At 33.9% G+C, this 24773-nt stretch overlaps 2 protein-coding genes across 7 annotated transcripts; both read right to left on the bottom strand.

Annotated features, from left to right (window-relative positions):
* Positions 1 to 286: 286 nt before the first annotated feature.
* Positions 287 to 3038, bottom strand: LOC107937696 (CBL-interacting protein kinase 18). 6 transcript variants are annotated; one of them, XM_016870638.2, is made up of 2 exons: positions 2505 to 3038; positions 287 to 2177 (listed from the first exon to the last, which is right to left on the bottom strand). In XM_016870638.2, exon 2 carries the CDS (start codon positions 1750 to 1752, stop codon positions 445 to 447), a length of 1308 nt encoding a protein of 435 aa, XP_016726127.2. In that variant the 5' UTR covers positions 1753 to 2177; positions 2505 to 3038; the 3' UTR covers positions 287 to 444. The 6 variants fall into 6 exon arrangements, with proteins under 6 accessions (XP_016726127.2, XP_016726131.2, XP_016726128.2 ...); XM_016870642.2 differs by having other exon boundaries at positions 287 to 2076; XM_016870639.2 differs by having other exon boundaries at positions 287 to 2174; positions 2505 to 3017.
* A 4713-nt stretch (positions 3039 to 7751) lies between these two features.
* Positions 7752 to 9671, bottom strand: LOC107937677 (WEB family protein At2g40480). Its single transcript, XM_016870620.2, has 2 exons — positions 9246 to 9671; positions 7752 to 9111 (listed from the first exon to the last, which is right to left on the bottom strand). The coding sequence occupies exons 1-2, from the start codon at positions 9501 to 9503 to the stop codon at positions 7930 to 7932; spliced, it is 1440 nt and encodes a 479-aa protein (XP_016726109.1). The 5' UTR covers positions 9504 to 9671; the 3' UTR covers positions 7752 to 7929.
* Positions 9672 to 24773: the final 15102 nt, after the last annotated feature.

Below are 24773 nucleotides of genomic sequence, written 5' to 3'. Positions count from 1 at the left end.
TATGTAGACAAAAATACCCCATAATAATATAATTTATTTTGTAAAATAATAGTTTTCTTATTTACATTGGACACCTTCAAATATTATTTATTTACAACACCTTCAAATAATATTTTTTTTACATTGGACACCTTCAAATATTATTTATTTACAACACCTTCAAATAATATTTATTTACATTGAACACTGGGTTCACATTTAAACGCCCCCAACCCCCCCCCCCCAACCCACTCCCTTGGATGATTTTCAGACATGAAACTGCAAAGCCTTTTGAAGCACATTACTATACTATAATGTCTGTTCTATCAAAGTTTTTAACACAAATTCAAGCTAGATTTCATACAAGAATGGCAGCTTTTAAAGATTCATATAAGTAACCAAACATTCAAACTGCCTTTGAGATCGAATCAGACAAATAAACTTGAGAAACTTCAACACGATGACTTACTTTAGCCAAGTACAAACAATGTCCTCGAAAGCTGGTCTAACATCCTGCTCCAACATCTTCCTATACTCCAATGTATCACCACTGGACTTCCTCAACTCTACTAAATAGAAAGATGGGGTGAACTCGAATATCTGTGCATCGATAGTCAATGTGCCTTTTTGGCCCCTGCTCGATTTTTCTATTTTCAAAAGCCCTCCAATTTCCTTCTTAACTTTGAACTTCAAGTGCTCAGCAAAGTCCTCTAGTTTAGAAGTGATGGCAGAGGCACTATGCATGGAAGTGAATCTAACTTCCTTCTCGCTGGATTCCATAAACAATCCAGACAAATCAAGCCCACTTGATAAGGAAATGATGTCGAAAGCATTCAACTTGGTGAGCTGATCCTTGTGATTCTTTGTTTCGAATGCTGCTGTGTTAGCCTCGGAACCAAAAACCACATTGGTATCTGTAGAAGGCAAGTCCTTTTCGGCAGTTTTGTGACTTGATTTCAATTTAAACCCCTTTTTGAACCAGGAGTTTGTCATTATTTTCGCGGTTGAAATTCGAGATTTTGGATTAGGATTGAGGATTCTCGATAGCAGCTTGGTGACATCAGGTGAGAACCAATTAGGAAACTTGTAATCTGCTTTGCTTATTTTCTTATACATTCCTATCAGATTTGAATCATGAAATGGAAGATAACCAGCCAGTAGAACAAAGAGGATAACCCCGCAAGACCAGATATCAGCTTTCGCCCCGTCATAGCCCTTTCGGTTTATAACTTCAGGAGCTACATATGCAGGGGTTCCACAAGTTGTGTGGAGCAATCCATCTTGATGCTTAGACTCACCGAGGGCACTCAAACCGAAATCTGATACCTTAAGGGTTCCATTTCCATCAAGGAGCAAATTTTCGGGCTTCAAATCCCGATGATAAACACCTCTGCTGTGGCAAAAATCAACCGCACTGATCAGCTGCTGGAAATACTTCCTTGCCAAGTCTTCTCTCAACTTCCCTTTTGCTACCTTGTTGAAGAGCTCGCCACCGTTGGCATACTCCATAACATAGTAAATCTTGTTTTTGCTAGCCATGACTTCGTAAAGTTCCAAGATATTCGGGTGCTTAACGAGGCTCATAGTGGATATCTCCGTCTTGGTTTGATCAATCATGCCTACTTTCAAGACCTTCTCTTTCTCAATGACCTTAATCGCCACGCTCTGGCTTGTTTTGATGTTCTTTGCATAGTAAACTTTAGCAAAATTCCCTTGGCCCAACATTTTTCCGAATTCATACTTTTGCATCAACACCTTCCCCTTATTCTCCATTCTAAAAGATTTTAATCCTAACAGGCTCCAAAAAAAAGTAATATCTCCTGCAGTATTAATAATATATATATAAATGTACTCTAAGAGAACTTCCTATAACACGAAAAACTCAACCGTCTTCAGCAAGGTAATTCATCAACATGGTGGAGATTTTGTTTTCAGCCCTGTTAAGAACTTGAACACCGAGCATGAATCTGCTGTTTCCTGAGTATCCGACCTCGTCGAGAAAGAATAAGGGTAATCCAGATCCGGATACATCCTTGTGGAGTTGATATAGAGAATTCTCAGCGTGCATAGACATCTTTCCGCATTCCCTATTCCTTTCTTAATACAAATCGAGTCAATTAGGCAATAATTCAAACGCCTGGCATGCATAAATATTAGAACCGAGCAATCATAAAAGCACCAAATTTCAACACCATCTGCTGCAGGAAAAAAACATTGGTACCATATCAACCAACAATCACAACAAGTTCAACTTAAACCTTTTTTCTGATTCAATCGTCACCAACATTTAGTAGAATCGAAGAACATGATCTAAGCAAACAGTTGTATTAATTCTTGCAAAATCTAACATTATTCATTGTTCATTGATCAAATTTAAAGATTTCATGTGAGATTAAACATAGAAAACAATACCCAGAACCAATTCCACAGCATGAACATGATTCAACAATGAAGAAACAGATTCATAACCAAAAACAAAATAAAAAGCAATGATAATTCAATGGGAAAGAAAAACCCAAACTTACTTTTGATGGGCAAATGAGAAAAGAGAAATAGAATTGACGTAATTCAATGGAAGATGATACCCTTTTTGCGGAGTAGGTGATGGGGGGTTAGAAAGATGATGAAATGAAAGCCACGAATGTAGGAAGCACATGAATGCAATGTAAAATAATGAAATTTGTAAGATAATAATAGGAATGACAGGTTTTGGGGACTAAATATAGAAGGTTTTATATATGTAAAGACTGTTGGTTATGACAGAAAGACAGAAGGCTGGCGTTTCAAAATCAGAAAACAATTAATCAGTTTTGTCCCTAATTTTAGTAACTCAGTACTAAGTATCTATTTTTGTTCAATTTTCTGCTTTTGCTTCAACAATAAATTTGGTTACTATAAAAAGGAAAAAGGAAAAATCCGAATCGTGACATGGATTTTGAATCATCTGCTTCAAATGGAGTAGAATTTTATTTAAATCAGACGCAGAGCAGAACAGGTGGATTTTTTTTAGAGAGCGAGAATATGATAGCTACCTGCTCCACTCGACCTCGCTCTATTATATTAAATTATCGTTTCGTCCCAGGTATATATATAGTTTCTTTTTTATAATTAGTTGATAGTTGATTGATGATTATAGTGATTAGTTTGATTAACTAATTTTATTACCTATTTGTTTAAAAGTATTTGATAAAATTTAATTGATAGGTGAAAGTTGATATGTGTAAAATGATAAATAAGGGCGTGTCATATTTTATTATTTAAAATACTTTAGTTTTTACTGGATAAAATTATTGAAATAAAACACTATTATTAAGAAATTAAAACATCCATTATGAAAATTAATTAGTGAATATTTTTAAAAATTTAAATAAATAAATTTCTTAAATTTCTTATTTGTAAATATTAACCTCGTGGAAATTGATAAATATTAATAGTATATCAATATAATTGTACATAGTGGCAAATGGAGTAATTTTTTAGCAAGTATGGTCAAATATGTCATTCCACATATCTAATTCCCAATTAGCTATGAAAAAAGTTACCAATCCCGACTTTTTTTTATTTTGGTGGTTTTAGCTCAACAAGCTATTGCAAACCTCTATTCGCCAAACATTATAATAAGAGGGTTTGACTACTCAATCTTCCATTTTTGCCCAAATCATCTAAAAAAAACTCAAAACTCTGTTTACCAAGCACTCCCATTGAATAATTATCATTGTGTATATTAGACTATTAAAAGGTGAAATGTAATAATGTATTAAAAAAAATTCATATGTTTTATGTTTAAATATTTTTACGAACAATTATGTTTAAATTTTAACTTGATTTTAAAAACTGTTGAAAATATTAAATATCAGTAACAAAAATTAAATTGGAGCTGAAATAGATGCATCCAACATCCATAAAAGTAGTAATAGTTGTTCATATTATACATACATAATGGAGTAAGGCAAATGGTGGAGCAAAGAATGACAATTGTAGAACAGTGATGGATTTAGCAATATTCACCTTGCCCCTCCTTAATTACCATTTGAACAAAGTATTTTTAAATTAAGTAAACTTCAGCATTAATTTGGGCACTGTTATTACAAATCATTTTCATTTTGGTCATCCACCATTAATTTTGGGTTAGGCAATGTTATTGTATACTAATTTTAGTCGCTTAACTTTAGTAAGTGTTCATTTTAGTCACTCATTTTATCTTTTTAAATCATGTCGAATTTAAAATGAAAACTGGCTAAAGTTGGGTAACTAAAATTAGTGTGCTGTAATATTGTTTAACTCCAAATTAATGGTGGGCGACTAAATGAAAACAAATTGTGACGACAATGCCCTTTTTGCAACAAAAAAAAAACAATCGATGCCCAAAATGAAATCTTATAAAAATTGAGTGACCAATACCATTTTAAATTACATATATATAAATATTAAGGTTTAATTATGCAATAAGCTACACTTAATCTTGAGTTTAAGACCTAACATTCATGTAGTGGGTACGTACATATTTGTAATTTGATCGACATCTTTTAAATATGTCCCACACCAAATTTGATTTAACATTCAATGCTTGAACTATTGGCCAGATGGAAGGATAAGATTAATACTATATTAATACTTTAAGGATTCAATCATAATTTTTTGAAGTTTAGGATCAACTTTGAATATGAACTATAATTTGGAGAGGTTCGGTGGAATTAATCAAAATATTACTTAGAATATGAACTATAATTTGGGGACGTCCGGTGGAATTAATCAAAATATTAAAGAAGAATTAATATTGTAAAAATCTTAGTTTTGAGTTTTCAAACTTTTACAAATTTTTTGTTGCCCACTCTCTCTTTTTTTTAATTTTATTTTATTTTTAATTTTTACTTTTAAAAATTATACGGTAATTGTTGAAAAAATATAGTTTAGAAAACATGTTTGTTGCCTAGTGGTAGTTTTAAAATTTTTCTAAAATTGAACTTTTGTGATATTTGCAGCAATAAATTTTATTACACGAGTTATACTTGTGTTTTGAAATAGGTGGAATATGTCACTCTCGGATTTCAACCTCTAAATCTTCTCTATTAATCTCAACCTCAGTTTGCTAGACTACGAGCTATATTCACATAATGATGAAAACTAATGAAAAACTTTCTAGGGCTAGCAATCTGTAACTCAAGAAAGATGGAAATATTTCGTGTGAATAAATTCATTGTATTCTAGCAAAGTAACCTCGTAGGTGAATTGTGTAATTTGACCTAGTCCATAGTTCCTATTTATAGAAAAAATAACAAGAGTCTCAGTTGAACAATGTATAATTGAATAATAATATTTAATAGGATAAAGCATAATCTCACTAGGAGTAATACATTTGGTGGCGACACAACCCTTTTCTGGGACTAGGGTTTGCCACCCATTATTGTATACTAGGCCCTGTTAGGCCTTGTCAGTGGCGGAGCTAGGGGGTTGGCAGGGGTCCCGACCCTCCCTAAAATGGAAAGTTTTCTATTTAGACCCTTTATAATTTATAAAATTTTAAATTAGTAATAGTAAAATTACATTTTGTCCCCTAAAATAGTGAAATTTTGATTTAATCCTTTAAAAATTATAAAGATATAGATTATTAAAATAATAAAATTACATTTTTACTATAGTAAAAATATACAATTTAATTTTTCCCCCAAAAAAAGATTTTCTGACTCTGTCACAAGGCCTTGTCATATATTGGATATAATTATATATATTATCTAATCTTTAAACTAACCCATATAATCTACCTAATCCAATAAGCAAATTTTCTATATCCGAAATGTTATTTATCCAATTAATTAATTAAATTAATCAACTTAATTAAATTATTTTTTCAACCCGATTTTAATCTTGTTAAAGTCGTGACAACTTTATTGTACTAGAACCTATAAGTAAATAAATTTAATTACCTTGTTCTATGAAACTGTGATGGCCAGTTAATTTAATTTTCACTTTAAAATTTAATTATTTAATAAATAATAATTTAGAGAAATTAATTTAATCTAAGACATCTTTTATTAAAGGTGAGAAAACTCATTCACTACGAATAGTGATTCATATGATCTATTTCTTTAATTCGTCATTTTCATATATTCACATAATCAATTCAAACCATCAAAGATATATCGAGTTAGCATAGGGATCAATTGGACATATATAATTAAGGCTCAAATAATTTGTAAATAAGTTCTGACTTTTCGTCTATTAATTACAAAATTATTTAGTCCTAGAGTCATTCCACTAAAGTACCATAACTGAGCTCTCCTCAATATATACCATTGCAAAAATTACTTATCAAGTGCTTGTCCAATAACCTTGTCATATGTGTGCTATTAACATAGGACATTCTTAAGTTCTTTGGGATAAAATTCGTACTTCCAATACAATCATATTTTATCTCATGGTAATTATCACATATTCTTTTATGAAAAAGTCAATTACTAACACATAATGATTATATTATTCGCCTTTAGACAAATGACTTGGGGTTATGCTACTTTTCCATCTATCATGTAATGTCGATAAGATGACATCATTAACCTTTTATTGGGCTATGAATTCTACTATTATAAGTGAAGTTATGTCATGCAAAAGTCGTATACCTAATGTACTAACTTTTAACTCTATTATCAATTGAACTCAAGCTTTTAATACATTGAAATATATGAGTCATGCACACGTAGCCTGTCACTTACTTAGAATTAAGGTAAGCCACACTATAAATATCACAAATGGATAAATCCAATGTATTGTTAGTCCAAACAATCATATCTATGTCTATCTTGGGAGTCATCCACTCCAATCCCCAAGATAATGCATCTCTCTATTTGGACTTAATAGACGAAATAATAATATTTTAATCAACTTGCTCAATTTCGATTAGACTTTAGATGATTTAGATTATCTATTAATATAATTTGTCCTCACATTATTATCCAAACTCATAATGCAACTTAATATTAGTTAACCGCTAGATAATCAATAAACTAATATTTGTTTTCATTTTGATTTGTGTGAAAAAACCATTGAAGCCATTATACAAAATAGATCAATGAGTATTGTTGATACTAGGTACTAACAAGGGAAAGGAAATGAGGGGACAACGATAGTGACAAGAAGGTCGGTTCACTTGTGACAGGTAAAGAATTGGAGTAAATAAAGAGGAGAATAAGAGGAGGTAGTGTGCCAAGGTCCATTGCTAAGGTTGTTAAAAAAAATGGGAGAAGATCCCTCATCCATTGTGCCTTGTGGTATTTATAAGCACGAAGTCTCTTTTCCAATTACGACATGTCACCAGAAATTTTAGGGTATGGCAAATGTGTGGTCGGCCAGGTGGCAATGTTGTTATACACTAGGTGTCTTCAAGTGTATTACAACTCTGACATTTTATTTAGTGAGATAGTACGAGGTTGTTAGGCTTCAGTGGTCCTATAATAGTCTCCTCTTGATGAATGTGTACCATTTAGTACTAGGTGGCCTAATAGGGGGTCCGCTATTAGCGGGTAGCTAAGGACATGCTATCTTCCTATGAGTAATGTGAAGCAAGGGCCATCACTAGGTGTTTCTTAGGTAGGTTCTCGCAATGCCAAGTGTCCGAGTCGAGTAGAGGTATAACAAATATGATGGAATTTCATTAAACTATTTTTTCGAAAAATTACAAGTTTGTTTGATGATATAACAACACTAAGAGCACTAGATTCCAATAATTAGAATGAATCGTAATTCAAACAAGGATATAAGCTCTTAACCGAAGTATGTAATAGAAAAGAAATTTGGACCATAACCATTTCAATGCCATTTTATTACAGAAATCCAAATTATAAAACACCTTCTGCAACAAAAGTTCAGATTTCATAGATGCCAAACACCATCATAAATTAATCCACTCAAAAAAACAAACACAAACCAATGAAACAAACCTATTTTATTGTATAATCACATTGTGTTCAAAGCTTGTGATTTCTTTTTGCTTTGCTTTGATAATGGGAGTGATATGTGGATGAACCCAAATCTTCTCCTTTGTGTGAACACCTGTTTTCGATGATCATCACCATGATTTTTTTTATCATGATCACCAGCTGCTGTTTTTGGATGAAATCTCAAATCTTGCTTTAGTTCATCTAGCATTTGGCTCAAAGCTACTTTTTGTCTTTCAGTTTGGCCTTCATTAGCCTTTTTCAACATATCCCTCATTGACACTGTTGGCCTTGGAACAGGCTTTTCGTTCTGCTTGTTCATCATCACATCCTTTAATGGAGATCTTTGAAGATTGTTGATATTTGAACCATTGTAGACCACCTGTTTGTTCCATTTCCTGAGAGATTCTTCAGCATCCAGTTGCTTCTTATTTGCGATTTCAACACTTTTTAGAGCCTCTTCCAATGCTTTTTTACTTTTTTTCATTGCATTTGATGTTTCTTCAAGCTTTCTAATGATTGTAAGTTGAGAAATATTGTTTGCTTCATCAAATTCATGCATTGAATGAATCATTTCCTTGTTAGAAACCTCTTCTGCTGCCTTTTGTAGTACGTTCGGGGTTCGAGGAGATTGTTCCGGCTTCGACTCCGGCTCCGGGAAGGAAAATCCGGACGAACCCTTTGTTCCAGCAAGTGCATTGAGTTCAACAAGTGCAAGAGCCTCAGCTGCCATGGCTGCTTCCTCCATTTTCTTAGCTGCAAACCACCTCATTTCACCAGTTGTTTGAAGCATTGGCACTGCTCTTGGACCTTCAGTTGTTGTTGAAGGATCAACAATATTCCCAAGATCATTGATAGTTGCACCAAGGTTCAACTTTGCCTGCTTCAATTCCATCAAGACTGAATCTGGAGACGAAACCAGGCGGCGATGGTGGTAAGGTCTCGAACTCCCGATTCTGAGATGTTCATGATGTTCATTGTTCATAGTGCTCATGTGTTCATCTGGATTCAAGTGTGGAGTTTTGGTCATGCATTTCAAAGCTTCATCTTTGAGTTGTTTTTTTAAATCTTCCACAATCCTTTTTGTAGTCCCTAATTCTTCAAGCACATCAAGGGTCTCCAATTCTTTCACTATCAAATCTTTCTCCAACTCTGCTGCTTGTTCTTCAACTTTCTTTATGTCAAATTCTTCAATTCCATGCTGCTCATAAACACACACACACACACACATGTATATATATATATATATATGCATAAACAAACACATTAAAATTAATTTTTGGAAGGCATGCATATGCCATATGTTCCATCAAGACAAAAGCAGAGAAAACTTACATAAGCCTCTCCAAACTTGTACAATGGCACCCAAGGTCCGCTGCCACCGAACCGGGTCACAGCCTCCTTAACAGACTCGAAAGGTGGTGATGTATCGATCTCAGCTCGCAAACCCACCCTCCGAATTCCAGGGTTTGAGTCCCTACTCGAGACAGTGCAAAGCTTGAAATCCTCGGAGCTAGACTTGGGCCTCAACTCCCGGATTCCAGGTGTACCCGGAACACCTTCCATGGAGGAGTCTTGAGGTAATGTTGCCATTGCATATATGCATACAAATAAGCTTAGCTATAATAAAGATTCAGTAATAATAATGTGAAAATATGTGAATGTGAGTGTAATATGCAAAAGAGAAAGGGTCTCTTCTTAAAGGGTGTGCAAATTTTTTTTAGCTTTAAAGATGAAAAAAAAAGAGGGAAAAATAAGTAAATTATGAAGAATTAAGAATTCTAGAGTTAGCTTTGTTATGATTATGTCCATATTCCCCACTAGGTGAAACAAAGAGAAAAGGTGACAAAGTGATTTCCCTTTCTCTTTTTAAGGGTGGACCAATTTGAAATTATTTAGTCATAAATATTAATAAGTGTATTCAGATATTGATTAAAATAATATTTTAAAAATACAATGATAGTTTTGTTTTTCCTTAATACAATAAAAGTAATATTCATTTGTAAAGAAAAAAAATCTAAAATTAATAATATGGTTGTTTGACTAGTCTATGTATATATAGTCCAATAAAATAACCTCGGCTAGTTATAGCTATGTTGATTGAGTTTTAGGGTCAGTTTAATATTGTTTCTAAGAAGTATTTTTGGGACAAAAACATTCCTAAACAAATTATTTTTTAAAGAAAAAAAGCTTTTCACAAACCAAAAATTGACCCAAAAATATTTTTTTTGCGGAAGTTGAAAATTTTTATTTCTCTCTAAAAATGTTTATTTCCCAAAAGCACGTTTGAGAAGTATTCTTAAAATAAGTACTAGTTCAATTTACATAAACATTAGTACCAATGCAGAAGGATGTAGATTCGAGTGTACTGAAATACATTATCTTTATATTTATGAGTTTAAACCATCGAATTCAAGAAATTATCACATTAAAAGGTTTTCTTTTTTCTTGTATATATAGACAACTTTGAACCGTGTCGATACGGTAGGTTAACATTTCCATTTCAATGTTTTTCCATTTTTCCTTTTTGTCGGATTGAATGAAGTTGTACGTGGACGTCTAAGTGACGTGTTTGATGTATATTGGTTACTGATATGATGAGTCAAAGTTGATGGGTCAAAGGTTTTGGGTTTAAACCAATAATGTATTGACACATCAGCAAACTACATGAGATTGGATTTGCATTGCTTGGGTTGACTTGGCAGTCTTTGGCCGTTGATTGCGGTTTTTAAAGATAGGCTGTTGGGAATTGCAAGTTCCGTAATGGAAAGGGAAAGTCTAATCAAAATCATGCATGTAACTAAACGACGTCGTTTGCTTAAAATTGAAGATAATTATATATGTCGACATTTGAAAAGATGTCATAAAACTTTGGAGGAAGGTACCATTATTTTTCTTTTTCTATTTTAAAATTTTCATATTCTAATTTGATTATATTTTATGAGCGAAGTCAAAAAAAAAATTTTAGGGGCCGAAATTAAATTATAATTTTTTAATAGCATATGTTTTTATAATTTTTAAAGGATTAAATTAAATTTTTATCATTTTAAGGGGATTAAAGTGTAATTTTATCTTTATTAATTTAAAATTTTAAAAATTTTAAAAGACTTAAATAAGCAATTTTTCATTTTAAGGGGGTTGGGTCTCGTGCAAGCCCCCTAGCTACGCCTTTATTTGTTATGCATAAATATTTTAGTCAAAACATTTAATGGTACGTTTGGAGTGCACCCCAAAATTTTATCGCTTTTATTAGAAATTTTAGTATTGATATAAGTTAAAAACTTCTATAAATCTTAAAAATTTAGGCTTTTTTTCAAAAGTAGTGCAAACTCTTTTATCTTAGCCACAATGTGAGAACACTTCTTAAATATGAGAGCAAATGGGGTCTTTTGGGGTTCTTCCTCTCTTTCACTCTTCAACCACCAAATACATTTCCTAACTCTTTCTCCCACCATGGAAGCTCTCCATTACTTATCCTCTCAATTTCACCATTGATGGCTATCTGCCATACAAGAGTGAATTGTTTTAAACCCTTCAACACCTACTCATTAACTCTTCCTTATTGATTTCTTGTATCAACAATTGGTGGGTGAACGTAGATCAAACCAAAACCGATCAGGATGACTCCTTCCAATAAAAGCAACCCCTTTCCCTGCGTAAAAATGTGATGATGTAACACTCTAAGATTGTATCACATCATCATCATCTAAAAATTAATATTTACACATATAATCTAAAAATTTTAAAAAATATATAATTTATACATAGTACAGAATCAAAAACTGTTTTTGTCTTTTTGATGCCTTGCAAAATGTAGTTCATAGATATTTGCTCTTTTTTCCTTTTTTTTGTTGAAAGTTTACAAGTACATGTCCGAGCAACCACAAACTGTAGAATGAAACTATTATAGCATAAAGAGAGTAAAAACCGGAACAAATCATACAAAAGTTGACTAATCGAACTAAAACTCACACATGACAACAACATATGGTGGGACTTGGAATGTATAAATAATGATGAAATGATATTTATATAAACAATCGATATTCTAAATTAATGAAAAAATTATACATTAATATAACATGTTACATAAGATGGTGGATTTTGTGGAAAGTTTTGTAATCATTTTCATCTTATTTTGAAGTTGTAACTAAAGATTGTTATATTTTCTCTTTCTCTTCTCAATTTGCATGCAACTTTGAAACTTCTAAGGTATCTGGTTGTGACCACGGAAATCCTAATAGTGTCAAGGCAAGATGAGTTGAAGAGAGGTCGTGGTTGAATTTTTTGGTCAATCTGACGGATAGTGATAGAGATAGAAAATATTTTGGATTTAATGGGTCCTTTAGTGTTCTAGAATGATGTGTCTGAAAATGTGAGAAGAGATGAGAGGAAGAAGTTCACTAGTGCCATTGTTTGGACGAAAAAGTGTTGGTTGACGGGGAGAGCAGCGGTAGTTTGAGCTTGGAGAAGAAAGGAGAGGCCTTTTTTCGGTAAGATGAATGAAATTGAAAGAAAATGAAGAAGATAAAAAAAGGTTAAATGCTCAAATTGAGGTCCAACGTTGTAGGAGTTGCTCACATAAGGACCATGCCTTTCAAAACGGAGATATAAGAGTTACAACATTTACGAAAGTGATCAAATAAAAAATAAGAAAAAGCAAAGGGAAAAGTTAAAATGAAAAAGTAATTAGTTAAAAGTTTTTATTCTTAAAGAAAAAGAAAATATAAGTTTTTACTTTATAAATATTTGAGTTTTTAGATTTTTCTATAATTTTTTCGGAAAAATATTTCTAATTTTCATACTATTTTTGTATTTTTAAAATAATTTAGAATTGATGGGTATTAATTAAAAGTATTTTCAAATTTAAATATCATTTAAATTTTAAAGAAAAATACCAACTCAGTATAAATTATCAAATTTAGAGAAAATACACATTAACTCCAAATAATATTATAAAAATATTTTTTTAAATGATATCCAAAATTGTGTTTATGGGTAAAGTCGAGTTCAATCTTATATCCCTAGACTTAAAAATAAATAGTGGAAAATCTAGGGCAACCTAAACCCACCAAATTATTCATTTATTATTTATATTTATTTATTCTTAAAACATAAAGCTAGTCGATTGAGTCTTAACTCGATTGGTATGTCATTATTGCCAATACAAGAGGATGTGAGTTTGAGTGCGTTGAAGAGTATTATCCTCCTATTTATAGGTTGGGGAAAGGTTATGAATAGTTCTACGCATTGTGTTAAAAAGAACAGATATGACCGGAAACTCTAATGGACGTTGTTACAAAGTTGTTGACTAGAAAGTCAAAATAGAAGAGAAGAAAGGTAAAGGGATAAGAAAAGCAAGTGAGGAAGCAATGACTGAATAAAAGGAGGAAGAAGAAAGGAAACCCTCTCTCACTTTAAAGTGTCACAAATGCATGTATACATGCTTGCCTAAAGTGAGAAAAATAAAAGGGCATCACCATAATTACCTTCACTTTCCGACAACCTTGAAAGATACCTTTAATTTATATTTCAATTTAAAATTTGATTAGTTTAGTGAAATTTTATAAAGATGATGAAAAATAATTTTTTTTAAGCATTAACGAAGAGTTCATACATTTTTCTTTTGTTGGAAAATACAATTTATTACATGAATTATTGACAAGAGGATTTAAATACGAAGGTAAATGTATCCGACAGGTCACTTTATTATAGGGTTTGGATTAAAGTAAACCCTTCACTATTAAATGGATCAATTTAATTCTATACTACTAAAAAGAATAAAAAAATGTCCAAATTTTAACAGAGTTGACATTTATGGTTAAACAAAGTCATTTGTTGTTTAATAAAGTTTTATTTTGAAAGCTTTTTATGATTTTCAAACACAATATCTTTTTAGAGTTGAACGTAAATGAGAAACGTCATTTTCATGTGTAGCACCCCAAACCCGACCCAGAAGTTATGGCCGGATCCGGCATGCCACATCAAAAACGTTAAAAAAAATTCATTCTAAGTCCAGAAAATCGTACTTGATGTTCAAAAGATTAATTCATTAAGGGTTAAAGTGAATGGAAGCTGTGCACCAGGTAGGAAACCGGAAAAGAGGAGGTGAGTCTATCGGACTACTTAAGTACCAAGCTCCCTTCGGATCCAATCCTAGACATGCACACCGCCATTGCCACACCTTAACGTCATGTATATTTCTAGGAAACCGATTTGATTAAGTCATTTTTAGGAAAAGTGATTAATTTTATAAAATACTTTCATTGCAGAAGTTTTGCTTGTTGTCGTGTTATTTTGAAATCAATTGTTGTTGTTGTTGTTTTTTTTTTGAAAACGCGCCCTAAAGCTATCCAATTTCAACAGTTAAAATAAGTAATACATATCTTAGTAATACATATTAAAACCTTCAAAAATAATTAAGCGGCCTTATTACATTTAAAAACCCAAAACTTCAAACGTAAATAAAAGGATGTCCAGTTCACCAGAAGAAAATCAAACTTTCAGAACGGGTGGCGACTCCGAATTCCCTCACAGCTCCAAGCCCACTATGGTTAGGGATTTCCTGCGTGGATGAAAATAAAATGGGTGAGTTTGGGGAAACTCAGTGTGTAAGGAAAACCCATTCAAAGCCCAAGTCAGCTCAAGCCTATTGGGCCTAAGCCCATTCAGGTAACAGTGGTACTAGGCCAGAGCCCTTTTCAGATTACAATAAATTGGGCCTTAGCCCCTTATTCAGATAACAGTATGGCCCATAGGCCCATTTGGAAATACATGCAACATCAATAACATATGCAAGCCCATTTGGGGAGACTACTCAACCCACCAACCACTACACTCCACCCGTACCAGCCATACACTCTATGTGGGGAATAGCTCAACCCACCCAGCCCAACACTCCACAGTTGCAGCCTTGCTGCTCAGTTAACAGTAAATTGAGGCAAAGCCTCCAGTATGTGGACAAGCCACTTTCAGTACTTCCTCCGTCAATATCCCAATCCCATGCATCAAATGATAACAACATGACATGCAGTAAATAACAACAGTCAAACATGCATTTAAGTCAATTTAACCCTAGGGGTATTTCGGTAATTTATCTCCTAGGGGTAAAACTGTAAATTTTCCACTTTTAAAGGTATTTCAGTAATTTATCTATTTTAGGGTTTTTCATGCATATTCCTACCTTTCACGTACTACAGAATCACGTACCGAGGGTTCTTACCGAATTGGGCCCGTTGGCCCATCATTCCAATTTTGGCCCATTAAGCCCAAAAATATCGAGGGTACAGAAATCATGCACTTTGCAGTCCAAACATTGCAGCTTACCAAAAAATTAATCGATTTACCTCACGAGAATTCGCACACTCGCAAATCTACAAAATACCGGTTTTCGGCATTTCGGCTTTTCGACTTCTGCCGATCTAGACTAAGAAAGAGGGTGTTAGTTACACACCTGTTTGCGACGATATGCTGACGAGATCCACACACGAACCGCCTACAATTGGATTACTAACACGTTAATCTAACTATTCAAATACGAACTACGTATTAACCCCTTACAATATTCGGCCAACCACACCTACAGGTTATAGTAAGCTTATAAGAAAACAATAAGCAACTCATTAACAAATTTTTGTCAATGTTTACCACATAATCATAATTTCATTGCAAGCTGTCTTCCTGAGCGATAGTCACTAAATCATTTATAACTGGAGCTACGAAACTCCAAATCAAGTTCTGTTAATTTTCCTTGAAAATAGACTCATATATCTTCTATCCATAGAATTTTCAGAATTTTTGGTTTAGCCAATCAATACTAGATTTTTCTCAAAGTTTCCCATGTTTCACTGTTTGACTAATCTGACCACTCTTCATTACGAATCAAATTTCTCATTGTACAGAATTCAAAATATGTTCTTGTTTATTTCATTAGAAACTAGACTCAATAAGCTTTAATTACATAATTTATTCAGCTTCTAATTCATCTCCCACAATTTATGGTGATTTTCCAAAGTCACGTTACTGCTGCTGTCCCAAGCAGATTTATTACCAAATCACTCTTTCACACATACCTTGCATGCATGTTATTTAAACATGTATATCACCAATCAATCATCATATATCTATGATTTTACTTAAGTATAATCTCCATTTCATCATTTTAAAGCACAACATGTTAGTCGATTTTTTCCCCTTAGCATCTAAGGCACATGCATGCTCATTTGTTTGGCTCAACTTCACCTATCTTCCATTTTTCATCAAAAGAACATGAAACAACAACCATTTCCTTCATTTTAATTCATGACTAAATGCTCACAACACAATTAAAAACTAAAATATGCTTCAAGAGTTAAGGTAGAATCAAGAAGAACTCATGAACCTCAAAATAGAAGCAAGGTACCAAGAACTTACCTTCAATTTTCCTCCTCCTAATGACCGAATACTCAAGAGCTTTCTCCTCTCCTTTCTCTTCTCTAACTTTCAGTTATGATGAACAAAGATGGACAAAACTTTGTTCTTTTCACCCCTTTTTCTTTTAATAAAACTTCATATTTCATCCGTTTAATTCGTTAATTCAAAAGACATGAAATTCTTATCATGAAACATTTACCTAACCCATTATCATGAAACATTTTCCTAACCCATTATCATGGAACATTTACCTAACCTATTATCATGGAACATTTACCTAACCTATTATCAATTTGTATCAATTTGTACCATAAATTATGGATATCAAGTACACATTTTGTCTACAACAACATGAAGGTCGGCCACTTCATGTAAAATGGGAGGTTTGTCATGCAAATCCTCCTATTTTGCACTCCTATTTATTTGGTCACTTAAATTTAGCCTATAGTATTTTCAAACATTTTCACATAGGTCCTATTTCATAATTTCACTCACAAATGACAAAATTAAAGCATGAAATTTTGCCAACATTCACAGAATTCCCGAAAATTGGGGTGTTACAACTCTACCCTCCTTAAAGAAATTTCGTCCTCGAAATTTATCTAATCCAAACAGATGAGGGTATTGCTGTTGCATCGTCTCTTCTGGCTCCCAAACTCAGAAGTTTCCCCTTCCTTAACTTGTTGAAAACCAGCGACCAAAGACTCATCGTTCAACTGTTTTTCCTTAATCTGATCCAACCAGGTTGGCCTCACTTGCAACTCAGCCAACAGACTTCCATCATCATACAGACTCAGACGAGCAAACATTGCTCTCAGATCAGATACAGCTCTACGACTTAGAGTATCGGCTACCACATTAGCCTTGCTTGGGTGATACTCGATTGAACAGTCATAATCCTTAAGCAACCCAATCCATCTCCTTTGCCTAAGGTTCAGCTTCTTCTGAGTCAACAAATACTTAAGACTCTTATGGTCAGTGTATATAATACACCTTTCTCCATACAAGTAATGTCTCCAAATCTTAAGTGCAAATATCACTGCTGCCAACTCTAAATCATGAGTCAGATATTTCCCTCATGAGGCTTAAGCTATCGTGATGCATATGCAACCACCTTACCCTCTTGCATTAACACGCAGTCCAAACCCACGTGTGATGCGTCACTGTACACAGTAAAATCCTTCCCAGACTCCAGCTGAATTAACACAGGTGCTTCAGTCAGAACTTTCTTCAACTTCTCAAAAGCTTTCTACTGCTTCATAGTCTATACAAACTGTACTCTTTTCCTTATGAGTTTTGTCAGGGGTGCTGCCATTACAGAAAAACCTTCCACAAACCTTCTGTAGTATCCTGCCAGTCCTAAGAAACTCCGTATTTCTGACACTGACCTAGGCGGCTTCCACTCCAAAATCGCTTAAATTTTCAGAGGGTCCACCTTAATCCCTTCGGCAGAGACCACATGTCCTAAGAAGGTTACCTCCATCAACCAAAATTCACACTTGCTGAACTTCGCGAAGAGTTCCTTCTCCCTCAACACTCGCAGCACTATACGGAGATGCTCATCATGTTTCGTTTCATTTTCAGAATATACCAGGATATCGTCAATAAAGACGACTATGAACTGATCTAAAAATGGTTGGAACACACGATTCATCAGATCCATAAATGCTGCAGGAGCGTTCGTCAGTCCAAATGGCATAACCAGAAACTCGTAATGACCATACCGAGTCCTAAATGCTGTCTTATGGATATCTGCCTCCTTGACTCTTAACTGATGGTATCCAGATCGAAGGTCAATCTTGGAAAATACCGAAGCTCCTCTAAGTTGGTCAAATAGATCGTCAATTCTTGGCAGTGGATACTTATTCTTAATCGTCAGTTTGTTCAACTGGCGATAATCAATGCACATCCGCATCGTACCATCTTTCTTTTTCACGAATAGCACTGGTGCTCCCCATGAAGACACGCTTGGCCTAATAAAGCCCCTATCCAACAACTCTTGAATTTGAGCATTTAACTCTACTAACTCCTTCGGTGCCATCCTATACGGTGCGATAGACACAGGCGCCATTCCAGGCAACAAGTCTATTCCAAACTCAACTTCTTGATTCGGAAGCAATCCTGGAAGCTCCTCTGGAAAAACATCTTGGAACTCCTTTACGGTCCTAACCTTATCCACTGTCAGTCCCTCCTCTTCTGACTGACTTACAAATGCCAAATAGGCCTCACAACCTTTTCGAATCCACTTTTCAGCTCTTAAAGCCGACACCACATTGGACAAATAATCTCTTCGCTCACCTATCACCATAACCTCCTCATCCTTTGTGGTCCTTAACACCATTCGTTTAGCAGCACAATCCAGGGTCGCCTTATGCTTAACAAGCCAATTCATTCCCAGAATGAAGTCAAACTCTTCGAACGGTAACTCCATCAGATCTCCAGGAAAAACCTTGCCTTGAGTTTCTAAGGGTACATTCCTATACAGTTTGTCTACCCTAACCGAGTGACCCAAGGGACTTAGTACAGGTACCCCACTCACAATCTCCTCAGAGCAGTCCAAGTCGTCCATAATCCATTCTGTGGCCCCCAACCAATATTCCGCCACATTCGGGGCTATACCAGACACGCCCTTAAAGATCTCCGTTCCGTTAGTCCCGAAGTCATTCAGAAATAGATCCCTGAATTTCGTTGCCCGAACTTGCTCCGGCAACCCTTTCTAGAACACGAAGCATTGCCTGTGACAGGGCATCATCCTCGGCGGCCCTATCATACGGCCCATTCTCATCCGTCGGTGGTGGTCGTGCTACTCCAGTGGGTATGTGTTCAGAAGACAAAGTTCCAGCTTGAGTACTACCTCGGCCTCGACCACAGCCTCTTCCCCGAGTAGCTCTCATACTCATATCGATTTATCTTGATTACGAATTTTTATGCATCAATTCAATATTCCAGTGTTTATTACAGATGTTTTATGAATCAGACAGTAATTCAAAGTTTGTTTTCGTAGAATCGAAGTCTAGCACAGTTTCAGTCTTTTATCAGATTTTCCTATGTTCAGAATCATCCTATCTAGAGTATCCTAGTAGGGTTTCAGTACAGACAGATAATTCAGAAAAATATTCAGAAGAGTTCAGAGTAATACTTATAGACTTGAGTCGGAGATTCGGAATGCCACCTTCTAAATATTTAAATTTTGAAAATCGAGTTTTTCGCATTCTTTATAAAGTTTTCGTTTTTGAAAATCTTTGTTTTTGTAAACCCATTCCACAACCGAGTTGTTGCAACCTAGGCTCTGATACCACTAAATGTAGCACCCCAAACCCGGCCCAAAAGTCATGGCCAGATCCGACATGCCCATCAAAAACGTTTAAAAAAAATTCATTCTAAGTCCAGAAAATCGTACTTGATGTTTAAAAGATTAATTCATTAAGGGTTAAAGTGAATGGAAGCTGTGCACCAGGTAGGAAACCGGAAAAGAGGAGGTGAGTCTATCGACTACTTAAGTACCAAGCTCCCTTCAGATCCAATCCTAGACATGCACACCGCCATTGCCACACCTTAACGTCATGTATATTTCTAGGAAACCGATTTGATTAAGTCATTTTCAGGAAAAGTGATTAATTTTATAAAATACTTTCATTGCGAAAGCTTTGCTTGTTATCGTGTTATTTTGAAATCAATTGTTGTTTTTTTTTTTGAAAACGCGCCCTAAAGCTATCCAATTTCAACAGTTAAAATAAGTAATACATATCTTAGTAATACATATTAAAACCTTCAAAAATAATTAAGCGGCCTTATTACATTTAAAAACCCAAAACTTCAAACGTAAATAAAAGGATGTCCAGTTCACCAGAAGAAAATCAAACTTTCAGAATGGGTGGCCACTCCGAATTCCTTCACAGCTCCAAGCCCACTATGGTTGGGGATTTCCTGCGTGGATGAAAATAAAAGGGGTGAGTTTGGGGAAACTCAGTGTGTAAGGAAAGCCCATTCAAAGCCCATTCAAAGCCCAAGTCAGCTCAAGCCTATTGGGCCTAGGGCCATTCAGGTAACAGTGGTACTGGGCCAGAGCCCTTTTCAGATTACAATAAACTGGGCCTTAGCCCCTTATTCAGATAATAGTATGACCCATAGGCCCATTTGGAAATACATGCAACATCAATAACATATGCAAGCCCATTTGGGGAGACTACTCAACCCACCAACCACTACACTCCACCCGTACCAGCCATACACTCCATGTGGGGAATAGCTCAACCCACCCAGCCCAACACTCCACAGTTGCAGCCTTGCTGCTCAGTTAACAGTAAATTGAGGCAAAGCCTCCAGTATGTGGACAAGCCACTTTCAGTACTTCCTCCGTCAATATCTCAATCCCATGCATCAGATGATAACAACATGGCATGCAATAAATAACAACAGTCAAACATGCATTTAAGTCAATTTAACCCTAGGGGTATTTCGGTAATTTATCTCCTAGGGGTAAAACTGTAAACTTTCCACTTTTAAAGGTATTTCAGTAATTTATTTATTTTAGGGTTTTTCATGCATATTCCTACCTTTCACGTACTACAGAATCAAGTACCGAGGGTTCTTACCGAATTGGGCCCGTTGGCCCATCATTCCAATTTTGGCCCATTAAGCCCAAAAATATCGAGGGCACAGAAATCATGCACTTTGCAGTCCAAACATTGCAGCTTACCAAAAAATTAATCGATTTACCTCACGAGCATTCGCACACTCGCAAATCTACAAAATACCGGTTTTCGGCATTTCGGCTTTTCGGCTTTTGCCGATCTCGACTAAGAAAGAGGGTGTTAGTTACACACCTGTTTGCGACGATATGCTGACGAGATCCACACACGAACCGCCTACAATTGGATTACTAACACGTTAATCTAACTATTCAAATACGAACTACGTATTAACCCCTTACAATATTCGGCCAACCACACCTACAGATCATAGTAAGCTTATAAGAAAACAATAAGCAACTCATTAACAAATTTTTGTCAATGTTTACCACATAATCATAATTTCACTGCAAGCTATCTTCCTGAGCGACAGTCACTAAATCATTTATAACTGGATCTACGAAACTCCAAATCAAGTTCCGTTAATTTTACTTGAAAATAGACTCATATATCTTCTATCCATAAAATTTTCAGAATTTTTGGTTTAGCCAATCAATACCAGATTTTTCTCAAAGTTTCCCATGTTTCACTGTTTGACTAATCTGACCACTCTTCATTACGAATCAAATTTCTCATTGTACAGAATTCAAAATATGTTCTTGTTTATTTCATTAGAAACTAGACTTAATAATATTTAATTGCATAATTTATTCAGCTTCTAATTCATCTCCCACAAGTTATGGTGATTTTCCAAAGTCACGTTACTGCTGCTGTCCCAAGCAGATTTATTACCAAATCACTCTTTCACACATGCCTTGCATGCATGTTATTTAAACATGTATATCACCAATCAATCATCATATATCTATGATTTTACTTAAGTATAATCTCCATTTCATCATTTTAAAGCACAACATGTTAGCCGATTTTTCCCCCTTAGCATCTAAGGCACATGCATGCTCATTTGTTTGGCTCAACTTCACCTATCTTCCATTTTTCATCAAAAGAACATGAAACAACAACCATTTCCTTCATTTTAATTCATGACTAAATGCTCACAACACAACTAAAAACTAAAATATGCTTCAAGAGTTAAGGTAGAATCAAGAAGAACTCATGAACCTCAAAATAGAAGCAAGGTACCAAGAACTTACCTTCAATTTTCCTCCTCCTAATGACCGAATACTCAAGAGCTTTCTCCTCTCCTTTCTCTTCTCTAACTTTCAGCTATGATGAACAAAGATGGACAAAACTTTGTTCTTTTCACCCCTTTTTCTTTTAATAAAACTTCATATTTCATCCATTTAATTCTTTAATACAAAAGACATGAAATTCTTATCATGAAACATTTACCTAACCCATTATCATGGAACATTTACCTAACCTATTATCATGGAACATTTACCTAACCTATTATCAATTTGTATCAATTTGTACCATAAATTATGGATATCAAGTACACATTTTGTCTACAACAACATAATGGTTGGCCACTTCAGGTAAAATGGGAGGTTTGTCATGCAAATCCTCCTATTTTGCACTCCTATTTATTTGGTCACTTCAATTTAGCCTATAGCATTTTCAAACATTTTCACATAGGTTCTATTTCATAATTTCACTCACAAATGACAAAATTAAAGCATGAAATTTTGCCAACATTCACAGAATTCCCGAAAATTGGGGCTTTACATCATGTCTTTTTTAAGCAGTAAAGGTTAACCATGTTCCAGTTTGGCATTATTTGATTCTTTTTAATAGTAGAGGAATAAAGGTGCTCATAGGTCAAGTTAGATCGAGCTCATGCAAAGTATTTAGACCAATTTTTCAAGTCAGAAAATGAGTTTACTTTTTTTGTCCAAGCCTGACCCAACTCGCCATATTTGATTTCTTTTAGATTAGTTTTCATTTTAAAATAATTTTAAAAAAATATATAATACACTAAATGCACTAAAAACCGCTAAAATAAAAGTTTTGTAACACATTCAAAATACATTAAAAAGTATTTATATTAAAAAAACACTACCATAAATATAATAAATATTTTATTATATTAAAAAATAGAAATAAATATAATAAATGTTTTATTGCATTAAATATACTTTTTAAATTTTTATATTTTGGGTTGGGTTATTTAGTTGGGTAAGTTTTTTTTAGGTTTTAGGTAATGGGTTTAATTGTTATTGGAGTAGTGGTTTAATATAAATATAAATATATAATTATTGTTTAACGTATATAATTAATATAACTATTTTAAATAACATAATATATTTAGATTTGGCTGAGCTTGGGACAAAAAACTTGCCCAAGGCTCGGTCCATATAGAAAATAGGCCTTAAATTTACCCAAGCCTATTTTTCAGACCTCGTTTTTTTGTCCAAACCCTCCACTTTCGGGTAGGCCTTCGGGCTGGGCGGATGACTCGGCCCATAAGCAAATGGCTCGTGTTAAGACTATTATGTCGTCTATAAGTTTAATTGGAGAGATAACTTATCTTAACTATTAGAGTTGGATTGACTCTCTGTAATAGCCTAATTTTTAGTGGTGTGAAAAACAATGTTTTGGGATCACTAAATCCAAAAAGTAAGTTTTAAAATTTAATAGATTGATAATTATGAGTCAAGTGTGAATTTAGAAGAATTTTTGAATTAGTGAATTTTGTGATTTAAAAAGAATTTAATAGGTAAATTGGATCTAAAACGAGGTATTGAGACCTCAAATTCATAAGTCGAGCCATAAATATTTTTATAAATATTTATAGAGTGTCATTGAGTTATTATTAAAGTTTTGTTAGAAAATTTTAACGTTTGGATAGTCAATTAATTAAAAAGGACTAAATTAAAATTAGTGCAAAATTTGTTAAATTGTGATTAAATAGCTTAAGTGACTAATAAGGAGGGATTTAAAAGGAAATTAGACCCAAATTATATAGCCTGGACGGTTTGGGCAAGAAAATCGGCAAGAAAATAAGGAGAAACAAGGGCAAAATTGGAAATTTTACAAATTAAGCATATAAAACAAAGACAAAATTGAAAAATCTAGAGATTTCATCATTTTTCTTCAGCCAAAACGCCATAGGAGAGAGTATTCAAGTGGTGTTTCATATTTTTCATCATGTAAGTTCAATTCTTGCTTTTTATTTGTAATTTTTCATGTTTTGTGACTTTTACAATTAAGTCCAACTATTGAATTCATTTGTTTTTTTATTCTATGAATTATTTTGAAAGTTACCATGAGTAAATACTGGAAGTTTATGATGAATTATCATGGATTTGAAGCTTTAATTTCATTATATTATGATTTTATTAAGTGATTTTAATAAAAATTGATTTTTAGGACCTAATTGTGAAAAAGCTAGAAATTGGGGTTTTGTACTGAAATTATGAATATCGAAGGCTGTATAATAGCCTAAAATGATCAGATAAAGTGTTATTTAAGGAAAATTTAGCTAAATTAAAGTGTTAATTGAGTAAGGACTAAATTGTAAAAACTGTTAATTTTGGGATAAAAGTGTAATTTCAAAAATTGAAGGGCATAAATTGCGAATTGAATTATTATTGAATTAGATGCTAATGAATGAAAAAATTTATGTTATAGATCGGGAATCCTAAGATAAACGCAGAAAAGAGAAAATGTCAAACTAGTCCTTGAATTTTTACAAATTCTACTGATTAGCCCAGGTAAGTTCATATGGTTGAATTTTTATATTCAATTGTTAATTTAGGAATGAAACAATATTCATAATTTTTATTTTTGCTATTGAATTATGAAATTGAAATAATGTAAAAATCGAATTGAAAGTTCAAATGAAGGGATATGCAGG

This window comes from Gossypium hirsutum, chromosome A06, assembly GCF_007990345.1.
Source record: "Gossypium hirsutum isolate 1008001.06 chromosome A06, Gossypium_hirsutum_v2.1, whole genome shotgun sequence".
Classification (NCBI taxonomy): Eukaryota; Viridiplantae; Streptophyta; class Magnoliopsida; order Malvales; family Malvaceae; genus Gossypium; species Gossypium hirsutum.
Note: the sequence above shows the minus strand (reverse complement) of the source record. Positions and strands in the feature narration are given on the sequence as shown.

What these genes read in the sequence shown, in the direction of transcription:
- LOC107937677 (XM_016870620.2), bottom strand. Translation starts at nt 9,503, where the DNA reads ATGGCAACATTACCTCAAGACTCCTCCATGGAAGGTGTTCCGGGTACA. An exon ending in ACAAGTTTGGAGAGGCTTAT is followed by an intron (nt 9,112 to 9,245) that starts GTAAGTTTTCTC and finishes GTTTATGAGCAG; the next exon opens with CATGGAATTGAAGAATTTGA.
- LOC107937696 (XM_016870638.2), bottom strand. Translation starts at nt 1,752, where the DNA reads ATGGAGAATAAGGGGAAGGTGTTGATGCAAAAGTATGAATTCGGAAAA.